The sequence below is a fragment of the Eurosta solidaginis genome, chromosome 1, assembly GCF_040869045.1.
Source record: "Eurosta solidaginis isolate ZX-2024a chromosome 1, ASM4086904v1, whole genome shotgun sequence".
Taxonomy (NCBI): Eukaryota; Metazoa; Arthropoda; class Insecta; order Diptera; family Tephritidae; genus Eurosta; species Eurosta solidaginis.
In genome coordinates this window covers 254,875,127-254,887,429 of record NC_090319.1, presented here as the reverse complement: position 1 = coordinate 254,887,429, position 12,303 = coordinate 254,875,127, and the positions used below count along the sequence as shown (strand labels likewise).

The 12,303-nt window shown below is 37.6% G+C and overlaps 1 protein-coding gene across 1 annotated transcript in view; it reads right to left on the bottom strand.

The window, feature by feature from the left end:
* Window positions 1-10,379, bottom strand: part of LOC137237125 (RNA-binding protein 34) — a 44,943-nt gene extending 34,564 nt beyond the window's left edge. The window contains exon 1 of the mRNA XM_067760401.1: window positions 10,226-10,379. Within this exon, the coding sequence (XP_067616502.1) occupies window positions 10,226-10,328 (103 nt within the window). The 5' untranslated portion in view covers window positions 10,329-10,379. The remainder of the gene's footprint in view (window positions 1-10,225) is intronic.
* Window positions 10,380-12,303: the final 1,924 nt, after the last annotated feature.

The following is a 12,303-nucleotide window of genomic DNA, read 5'->3' as shown; positions in this document are numbered from 1 at the left end:
GCCGGCTGCTTCAGCGAGTAATACGAAGGTAAAAACTCCATCTTTTGACGGTTCTGTTCCTTTCCAGGTCTTCAAGCTACAGTTTGAGAAGCCCGCAGCAGTGAACAACTGGAATGCGGAAGATAAAAATGCTGCACTGTTCGTGGCATTGAAGGGGCCAGAAGCGGAAATCCTACAGACGATTCCCGAAGGAGAGCGGAACAATTATGAAGCATTGATGGCTGCTGTAGAACGACGTTATGGAAGCGAGCATAGAAAACAGATATTCCAAATTGAGTTGCAAAACCGTTACCAAAAAGCGAATGAGACTTTGCAAGAGTTTGCTTCGGATGTTGAAAGGTTGGCTCATTTGGCAAATGCGGACGCACCCGTGGAGTACACCGAGAGGGTAAAAATCTAGGGTTTTATAAACGGCATACGGGACGTAGAAACGAAGCGAGCGACATATGCAAACCCAAAACCCACATTCGCAGAAACGGTGTCACAAGCTCTGATTCAGGAAACAGCGTCGCTTCTGTGTAAGCCAGTTTTCAAAGCACGCCGTGTGGAAGTAGAAAGGCCAGAGTGGGTAGACGCAATATTGGAGGCGCTGAAAGGATCGCAAAAGCGGAGTGAAAAAGTTATCAAATGCTTCAAATGCGGGAAGTCCGGCCACATTGCACGTCACTGCGATCTTGGTCCTAATAGTTCCAACAATGGGGGTGGCCGTAAACGCAAAGCTGGAGGAAATGAGCAAGAGCGTGTCGGATGCAAAGAACGAAAACTTGCCCCGGCTATTGAATGTCCTGTGATATCTGTGTCGCCAATTGGAAGGAAATCAAGCAGTCTTACCGTCAGAGGGAATGTGGATGGCAAGGAGCGTGTACTGACTGTAGATGCGGGCGCATCTCATTCCTTGCTCCGATCTGACTTGGTCAACAGGAGAGTAAAACCGTTACCTGGAGCGAGGTTGCGTACGGTCACTGGCGAGTATAACCAAGTCCGGGAGAAGTGATCTGTGAAGTCCTAATTAGGAAGGTTATGGTTTTACACAAATTCGTTGTGGCGGAGATTGTTGATGAAGTTATATTGGGAGTGGATTTCTTGGTTGACCATGACATCAAGATCGATATGCAGAGAAGGGTGATGCATTATGAGAACCAAGATGTGCCACTTAACTTCAGTTTGGAAAAAGGGTTCAGCAGTAAGCGAGTGCTGGTGGAGAACACTCGACAAAGGCCACGAAAGTCAAAAGGAAAGTTTGATGGATCGAATGTGCCAAATAAAGCGAAATTAAAAGTACTTGCGAGAAAAAGACCGGCATCGACAAACCCTAATGGATGCACTAAAATGACTGAAAGAATTTTTCAGAAAGAATGCAAGGATGGTTTCAAGCCAGCGCGCACTTCTGTTGGGAAACGTCGGAACAATACTGAGTATGTGAAGCCAATCCGTCAAGAACAAGCTCTACAAATTAGTTCTTCATTGGCCAAGCAACAGAGTGCGAGAGAACGATCCAGAATAATGAGTATTAAGATGGAACACAGGTACGACAAGGAAAATAATTCGGAAGGTTTCCGGGAGGGAGATTTGGTACTGCTATACAACCCTCACCGGCGGAAAGGTGTTCCATCCAAATATCGGTGCAGTTGGGAAGGCCCGTACAGAGTTGTGAAGACGATCAGTGATGTCATCTACCGCATACAAGCAATTGGGAAATCACGAAATAGAAGAGTGGTACATTTGGCGATGCTAGCGGCGTTAAGATCGAGAGATTTGTCTGACCGGGACGATCAGACTTAGGTGGGGGGCAGTGTAACGAATGTTAGCAGCACTGAGCGATGCTATCGTCTCTAAGCCTATGCTAAGCAGTGACGTGAATTCACATCCATAGATCAATCATTATGTATCTACATAAACGAAACAATAATTGCGTCTACACATATGTACCATGTACGTATACGAGCAGCGGAGAGTCAATGCACAAACACATGCATATATCTGAGATACTCCTATAAGTATGCAATGAGAAAAACTATAAAATTGTGCAATTGTAGTTACAGCTGAGAAGTTTGAGAGCTGCTGGACTAGTAGATTCTGGAAGCGCCTAGAAGATGCGAAGATTGAAATCAAAGAGTATAAAAGGCGGCAATTGTATAGGCACTGGAATTCAGTTTGATTTGAGTTGTCAAGCAGTTTCGATTAAGACGATATCTAGCGAGCAATAGCAGTATTATCTTGAAAGTCAGTTTCATTTAAGCTATCAGTTTGGTTCATAAGCCAGCTAATTGCAAAGTATAAGTGTTATTGTGAAGTACTTTAATAAAGGCTATTTTTCCATTATTCAATATTGGAGTTATTTATTCAACAGTTTAGTGATACGAACTTAGCAAAAAGGCAAATATGAGGATTTGCAAGCAAATTCGTTACACTATTTTAATGTTATGTATATTATGTATAAAAAAAGTACAAAATAATCTTATATAAATCAGTTATAGAACCGCACTTCGTGTACTGTCCGTCCATTATATTCATAATATCGGATAAAGAAGTAGACAAGCTCCAAAAGCTTCAAAATAGATGCATGAGATGTATTCTTCAGAAACCTAGAGATACACGAACGGCTGACATGTTGAAGACTTTAGACTGGTTAAGTGTGAAACAAAAGATTTTTTTCCACTCCATGAAATTCATATTTAATATCAAACATGGAAATGTACCTGAGTATTTAAATAAAAATATAGCATTAGTTGAGCAAACTCACAACATAAATACGAGGAGCAAACATAATTTCAAATTGCCGTTTTTTAGAACTGAAATTGATCAACAGAACATTTTCTAAAACGGTCTGAAAAGTTACAATGATCTGCCTATGGATATAAAAAGTTGCAACCAAATAACAGTATTTAAAACAAAATTATATGAATATTGTAAAACCTTAGCTATAAGATAAAAAAACTGTAATATTTTCTAATTTATGAATTAGGCTTCTGGCCGTAATAAATAAATAATCTAATCTAATCGAATCTGAATTTTAAAGTATAGTATACGATGAGTTGTTTTACGCTTAGCCAATTTAGGCTTTCAAGCATTTCATGTATTGGTGTATCGTAACGTTTCTTAGGGATAAACCGCATTGCTTTATTTTGCTTCTCCTGGAGTCTTGAGATATTCGAGTAATGTGAATAAAATTGTAGGGCAATATAGAGGTCAGATTCTATAATGGATCTATATACCATTTTATAATATTTGCCCACATGTTTACAGGTGCGAATCAAGAATCCGATTTTTTTTTGATATTTTAGCTTCTGTATATTTAAGGTGCTCGTTAAACTTTAGTTTCTCATCAATTATTATTCCGAGGTATTTCATTTCATTTACTTTATGTATCGTACAATTTGCTATTTTCAGCGACGTATTTTCTTCCACGGAAGATTTTCTCTTTAATATCATAAATTTTGTTTTGTCAATATTTATTTTAAGCCTGTTTTGACACAACCGCTTATATATTACGTCTAAGTCCTCTTGCATCTTGGACATAGCTTCTCTCTCCGATGCACAGCTTACAGTCAATAGTGCATCATCTGCAAAAAGCCTAATCTTGCAATGGCTCAGACAGTTTTTAACATCATTTATGTATATGATGAATAGTATTGCTGCAAGTACAGATCCTTGTGGTAGGCCTATCTCAATATCAATTTCAGGGGAAGTTTGATTTCTAATTATGGTTTTCTGCTTCCTTCCATTAAGGTAGCTTTTAAACCACACCAGGGTTTTATTACGTACTCCTATGTTATGTAGTTTCCTTAGTAGTATTACCCTGTCAATAGTCTCAAATGCCCTTTTTAGGTCTAGGAACACTGAGACTGTCACTAACTTGTTGACATTCCTTCCTTCCATTCTGCGACAACCAGGTTTAGAGCGGTTTCACAGGAGTGTTTGGATCTGAAACCTGATTGTTCACTTATGATAATCTCATATTTGTTTAAAATTCGAGAAGCTGGTCTTTTACGACTTTCTCTATTATTTTTTCATCGCTGGGCATCGTATTAACAGGTCGCATTTCTTCTGGTTTTTCTCTGCCTTTCACTTTTTCAACTGGTACAACCGTCGCAGTTTTCCAACATGACGGAAAGGTCCCGTCTCTAAAGCTTTCATTAATTATGGATGTATACATGAAGCCCAGATACTCCATACTATCTTTACATACACCTTCAGTTATCAGTTTTTTCCCTACATAAATTTTCCAGAAAGAATGCAAGGGTGGTTTCAAGCCATCGCGCACTTCTGTTGGGAAACGTCGGAACGATACTGATTATGTGAAGCTAATCCGTCAAGTGCCAGCTCTACAAGGTAGTTGATTGGCCAAACAACAGAGTACGAGGCAACGATCAAGGATAATGAGTAGTAAGATGAAACGCAGGTACGATGAGAACAATAATTCGGAAGGTTTCTTGGAGGGAGATTTGGTACTGTTATACAACCCTCACCGGCGGAAAGGTGTTCCATCCAAGATTCGGTGCAGTTGGGAAGGCCCGTACAAAGTTGTGAAGATCAGTGATACCATCTACCGCATACAAACCACTCGGAAACCACGGAGTAGAAGAATGGTACATTTGGAGATGCTAGCGGCGTTTAGATCGGGAGATTTGTCTGATCGGGACGATCAGACTTAGGTGAAGGTCAGTGTTACGAATATTAGCATAACTAAGGGGTGCTGCCATCTCTAAGCCGATGCTAAGCAGCGCCTTGCACGCACATCCATAAATCAATCATTATGTATCTACATAAACGAATCAATCATTATGTCTACACATATGTAGGTACACGCAGCTGAGAGCAACGCACAAGCACATGCAGATATCTTATCTGAAATGCTCCTAAAGGTATGCAATTGTGATTGTGGAAGTGTCGCTCACACATACAAGCGCATGGGGTATGAGAGAAGCTATAAAAATTATACATCTGTAGTTGTAGCTGAGAAATTTATAACTAACTAGTAAGTTCTGGAATTAGAAAAGCCTAGAAATATGCAACGAGGAGGTCGGACAGTTAAAGAGGCGAAAACAGTGGAGGCGAGAAATCAGTTTTATTTAAGCTATCAGTCAGTTTGGTTATTAAGCAAGCTAGTTGCAAAGTATAAGTGTTATTGTGAAGTACTTTAATAAAGGCCATTTTTCCATTATTCAATATTGGAGTTATTTATTCAATAGTTCAGTGATACGAACGTTAGCAGAAGATTGCAAATAAGGGGAATTGCAGTAAATTCGTTACAATATAGCAAAAGATGTGTCACACTAAGCCAGTTCAAGCAGTTTAATAGTTCTTGTTTGGGCGTATCGAAACGTTTCCTTAAAATAAATCGTATCACCGTATTTTGTTTTTTCTGCAACTTCGCTCTACTTGAATCAGCTATTGTAAATAGAATTGTTGGGCAATATATAAAATGAAGTTCATAAACCATTGTTTTATAGTATCGGCTTACGTGCTTGCACGTCCGTATCATAAAACCTATCTTCTTTGAAACTTTCCCCTCTACATATTTAAGCTGCTAATCAAACTTTAATCTGTCGTCTACTCCCAAGTATTTTATTTGGTTTATTCTTTCTAATGGAATATTTGCTATTTTAGGGTTATATTGTCCACTCCAGAGTAGGCCTGACCTATGATATAGTTTTTGTAACGTATGGGTCATTGAATTCTTTAGACTAACGTTTAACGAAAGCCAAAGTACCTTTAGCGCTATTCACGCAACATTCAATATGAAGTTTAAAATTAGTGACTTGCTTGATTACATAGTCGCCAATAACTTATCATGGAAGGACTTCCTTATAAAACACATGAACTTACATTTAGGTAGGTTTAGTGACATGGCGTTTACATTACACCACTCAGCTAGGCTATTCAGATCAGCCTGAAGACATGCCCTATCCACGGGTGAGCGGATAGGCATTATAAGTTTGACATCATCAGCGTACATCAACGGCTTGCAGCGCTTCAAAACACTAGGGATTCAAGGGGTTGTGTAGCGCAATATATAGCTTCTCCAACCCAATTGTCAACCTCACCTTCGAGTGGCGAATCCCGTTTCACTAACAGACGAGGCTCTGGCGACCCCAAGCTCCTCATGGAACTTGGGGGTGGGGAGGGATGGATGGCCTGAAGGTTTAATGTGGCCATATAAATCGTTCCCGAGATGGTCGGGCCAGCACCTTAATGGTGCTGTGTTACCGGAGCGTATCGGATCTGTGTCCGGCAAAGGACCATCACATCGATAACACTCCCCAAAGCCTTCGGGGAGTAACTTAATCGCTACAACAACAACAACAACAACAACTAGGAAGGTCATTAATGAACAACAGGAACAAAACCGGTCCAAGGTGGCTGCCTTGAGGAACACCGAGACCAGCAATTAAAATTTTTATTCTCGGCCTGAGAATTATTAATACTGATGGCAAAACGCGTCGTTTGAAACTTGGCCCGGTATTTTTGGACGCGTATTACTGTCAACCAGTGTCCTATACTCAAATCTTCTGAGTGCTTCTAGTTTTTGTACAAAAATTATTTACTCACCCCGGACACAACACTAAATTACTTAACCAAACCAAAGTGACCTGATCCAATTCTAGAGAAAAGTTGACAGGTTCATGACTTACTAATTTCTCCACCAAATTTCATTAAAAATTTTTACATTTTGTCCGGAATCGTGCTCTAAGCTCTAATGGAACATTATTCCTTAATAGGGGCACTAATTTATTATTTGCTTTAAGTTTTTACCTTGATCATTAACCTTTTTTATATTTTCAAGCCAACCCCAGCGGGTTAGGGGGTTAGAATATACTTGCGATAGGTATGCATGTCGTAAGAGGCGACTAAAATATCAAGGATTCAAGGGGTTGTGTAGCGCAATATATAGCTTCTCCAACCCAATTGTCAACCTCACCTTCGAGCGGCGAATCCCGTTTCACTAACAGACGAGGCTCTGGCGACCCCAAGCTCCTCATGGAACTTGGGGTGGGGAGGGAGGGATGGCCTGAAGGTTCAATGTGGCCATATAAATCGTTCCCGAGATGGTCGGGCCAGTACCTTAATGGTGCTGTGTTACCGGAGCGTATCGGATCTGTATCCGACAAAGGATCATCACATCGATAACACTCCCCAAAGCCTCCCTCCCTCTCCACCCCCTAGTTCCATGACGAGCTTGGAATCGTGAACCTCACCCTCCTTATCGACTTTGGCAGCCAGTGTACACTATTCTGACATTCAAAACTCATACGCACTGTTGCAGAATGACTTTTTTGTTTTCATGGCGTTTGATGAATATTTTCTCACTCACATAAGACTTTTACATTAGCGCTCGTTCAGCAAACCTATGTACACAATAATATACAGAATCGCATGAAAATTTTAAGTGTAAATTGTGTGTGCAAATGAGTTTTCAAAGAGTGTACATTTTTCAGTTTTTCACAGTTACGTAATTGACACCCAGAAGTGGCAATTTTTATGAAATTTCGTCAGTTAAATTCCTTATTCCTTTTTATTTTAAATAAGCTAAGAAAATACTTTCATAAAGTTTTTAACTGAAACTACGCAAACCATGACACAAATTGCCGTACGTTGTCAATTGAAAGTTCCGTATACCTCATTGATTAAAAAGCTGCAAAACGTATACTGAGAACATGTTACCTTACATATGTAATAAATACTTCCTTTTTATATTACGCTGAACATAGATCGATTCTAATGCCGTAATTGAAGCGAGAAATTTATTCATATTGTAATAATAAGTATTAAAGACGAAAGTGTTTTGGCTAATGTTCCCAAGGTTGCTTTTCCTACATTTTGAAATAAAAGATGCAAAAAAAAACGCAAAAAGTGTGACATTTCGGTATAGACAATACTAATTATCTCACTCCATATTTGCCTTCTCAGATTTCTGAGACTTCAAACCCTCTTTCTTCAAATTCTGGTAACGTTTTACAAAAGACGGTGCACCAAATAATTTTTATCAGAAATTATCAAAGGTAGTATGAAAAGACGCGCCTCGACTTCCGTTTGGAACAAGTGCAGTTTACGGACAATGCTGATATAAAAAAACGAAAAATTGAGATCGATAGGTATTAATAAAAGAAACATAACGATATATTTTTTTGTTGTGCAAACAACAACAACAAAAGGTCAAAGTTCATAATAAGCTTTTTTTTTTATCTAAATTACTTCTAAAGTATTGAACCGATTATCCACGTCGTTGGATAGGTATTTCCAATACCTTTCATTTGATGTATATCTTAAGTATATAACTGCAAAGAATTTCCTGAAATAATATAATTTTTTAAAAAACATCAAAATTTTAAAACTCATTTTTTTTTAATTTATTTGCTGTATTAAATATATGAAAATATAGTTTGGTAGATGGGAAATAATTTAAGCTTTCATTTAAAATTATATATAATATCCTTAGTCCCATCAATGCAATACCAAACAGTCCTGTTCCTGGCATACCAAAACTTAATTTTGGGCAAATTAACAGTAATTCTGCGCAGAACACCTGGTATTTGTTTCCTTTATGCGCACAACACCTTTCCGAGTTGGCGGCCTTCGGCCGCCCTTATTTAAATAACCCTGGGCTACGCCATGCCAAGTCCGGGTGGTTGCCTGAACGGGAAAATTTTAGAATAGCACCCCCCGAGTTCGGGGTTAAACTTGGTATCAAATGAAAGAGGGAGTTCTCCCGATCACAAATATATATAACTTAAAGTGCGCAGACTTATATTTTACGAGTTATTTGATATTAAAGTTTGCAAATTTAGCAAATTTCTATAGCACTTTCACTTACAATTTACACATCTTTCAAAACCTTTATGCACATAAATATCTATATAAATTGGCAACGATACACTTAAATTTCATTTTAATATATTTCACATATAATTCTTGCATTGTTTTTACTTAATATACAAGTTTTTATTAAATCAATCGCGCTTTTGTAGCAACATTCACATTTATGTATATATATATTTTATTGATGACATTACAAAGCTGTGCTGCCACATCTAAAAAACGGAAACGGTGCAGAATCGAAAAATAACTTATAAAAATATCTTTCATCTGATGTATATATATCTTTAACTTTTCTAGTCTTTATTTACCAATAATTTGAAAAAGCTCTTTTTTGCATTCGTGAACGAGCTGATATTACCTTATAACTCTTATGTCTATTGTTATGTTAGCCGATCCAACACCGGCTGCGCCATGCACAGTAATTCTGCGTAGAACACCTTTCCGCGTAGGCGGCCTTCGGCCGCGCTTATTTAAAATAACCCTGGGCTACGCCATGCCAAGTCCGGGTGTGTGGTATAACCGTGGCTACCGCCACGGTGATGTCCTTCCGCATAGTAGTAAAAATATATATTTTCCATTTTCTTTATTAACTGAAAGGTGGCACGTTAATATTTATATTTGTTTTTTCTTTGTTGATGTGGCAGCACAGCTTTGTAATGTCATCGATAAAATATATTCATACATAAATGTGAATGTTGCTACAAAAGCGCGATTTATTTAATAAAAACATTTAAATTAAGTAAAAACAATGCAAGAATTATATGTGAAATATACTAAAATGAAATTTAAGTGTATCGTTGCCAATTTATATAGATATTTATGAGCATAAAGGTTTTGAAAGATGTGTAAATTGTAAGTGAGAGTGCTATAGAAATTTGCTAAATTTGCAAACTTTAACATCAAATAACTCGTAAACTATAAGTCCGCGCACTTTAAGTTATATATATTTGTGATCGGGAGAACTCCCTCTTTCATTTGATACCAAGTTTAACCCCGAACTCGGGGGGTGCTAAACTAAATCGCTGCCAAAAAAATTGTGTAGTTATACTCACCTTGACCATGTCTATCAATCCTCATACTTCTTTTTTTGATTTTGGAATTGTCCGTATACTGCACTTAAGCCTTCCGTTTTAAGAATCCAAAAGCGGAATTGAAAAATTTTATTTCTGTTGCAAGTTATTTACAAAAACCGTAAAAAGACCCCGAGAGGGTTCGAAATAGGGGGCCCGATCCATAGTATTTTTGCACAGAACACCTTCTTGAGTTGGCGGCCTTCGGCCGCGATTCTTAGCAACGTTTTGGACTTTCCTGTTTTCTATTATTGCAGATATCTTTTCAGAACCTTCCATTAAGTAAGATATTTCTCCTTTTAACAAAGATGCATTTTGGATGACAGCTTTCTTACCTTTGGGAGCATTCTTGGTGTTCTTTCTGATATTCTTGCTCTTGTCCAACACTTTTTTCTTTCCAGCATTTCCTTTTAACTCAATATTTCTTTTCTGGATCATTTTACTGTAAATTGGTGCACCTATATATGTGTAAACTCTATTATGCTCTATACCTATATATAGAGCTGGATTTCGATTCGAATCTTAATCGATTTAATCGATCTTTTTTTTAGAAATGTAGAATCGATTATTTTTTGTTTAAATCGTTCGATTCTTTAGGCATCGAAGTTTTCATCACTATATACTTTACCGACGCTTGAGGAAGTACATATTCGGTAATTTTTGTTTTTATAACTTTAGCTTTATTTTGTTGGTGGCTTCGAGAGAAAGGAGAAGGATGGAGACATTTCTTCGCACTTCTGGCAAGCAATATATTGAACATGTCTTTGTCTATTTTGTGGTATGATATTGTGTTCAATACGAAATGAAAATTAATTAATACCACATTTTTAGATTCTAGTAAGCCAATTGAAAGTGACCCTGAAGGGGAATTCTATCTTATAAGTAATCCAAAGATTCGCAGATCTGTTGTCTGGAAGTACTTTAGTCAAGTGCAGGGCTATTCCGCGAAATGCAAATTGTGCGGAAAAAAATGCAAAACAGGTGGAAATACAACCAATTTGTTAAATCACTTGAAGCGGTCACATCCAACTTTAATGGAAATGTCTTCTTCAACAGCTCCTATAGAATTCTTTTTTGAACCTAATAACAACAACATAAGGAAATCTCAGTCTGTAGATGAGCGAAAAAACAACTGGATTATGCTTTGATTAGAATGATTGCCACAGATATGTAACCCTTTAGGATTGTCGTAGATAACGGATTCAGATCTTTTACACAATGCTTGGATCCTCGGTACGTTTTGCCTTCACGAGTAACATTAAGAAACACACTTTTAACAAATATATAAAATCAGTACTTTTTATGGCATAGACAGTAGCAAACATGAAAACAGGGGCCCTATTCGCTAACTGTGAGTTTTAAAGTGTACACAAGAAATTGTTTAAACTTTGAAATTCTGATTCTGTAAAGCAAAACTGTGAACAAAAAACTCACTGATAAAAACTTCGTGAGTTTTATTGGCAGCCAGTGTACACTATTCTGACATTCAAAACTCATACGCACTGTTGCAGAATGAATTTTTTGTTTTCATGGCGTTTGATGAATATTTTCTCACAGACATAAGACTTTTACATTAGCGCTCATTCGGCAAAACTATGTACACAATAATATACAGAATCGCATGAAAATTTAAAGTGTAAATTGTGTGTGCAAATGAGTTTTCAATGAGTGTACATTTTTCAGTTTTTCACAGTTACGTAATTGACACCCAGAAGTGGCAATTTTTATGAAATTTCGTCAGTTACATTCCTTATTCCTTTTTATTTTAAATAAGCTAAGAAAATACTTTCATAAAGTTTTTAACTGAAACTACGCAACATATTGTAATAGTAAGTATTAAAGAAGAAAGTGTTTTGGCTAATGTTCCCAAGGTTGCTCTTCCTACATTTTGAAATAAGAGATGCAAAAAAAAAACGCAAAAAGTGTGACATTTCGGTATAGACAATACTAATTATCTCACTCCGATGAAAGGATCAAGTGAAGACCTATGTGGCATTCCTTGATGTTCCAATTTTGTCGGCATGCAAGGAAACGAGAGAGGAACTGTCCAGCTTTATTTGTCGTGAAAAATCGTGTAAATGGTTTAGTACGTAAGCAAGTACACTGTTACAAAGAATAAGCAAAATTTAAATAAACTTTGTTTGGTTCGATTTAATCGATTAAATTGACTTTTACTAGAATCGAATCGAAAAAATCGATTCTTAAAAAATCGAATCCAGCTCCAATGCAAAACACGCGTTATGCGGCAGTTACCCACCGACGTGTTCCGTACGTACGGACGTTTGTCGTACGAAGCACGTTTGACCGAACTCTCAAGCCCGTAGGAATCAATGTGTGCGTCTGTGTACATGTACATAAGATATTTGTGTCTGTATTGTTTACAGATAAGCACTGTTGCCATTGACCATTTTGC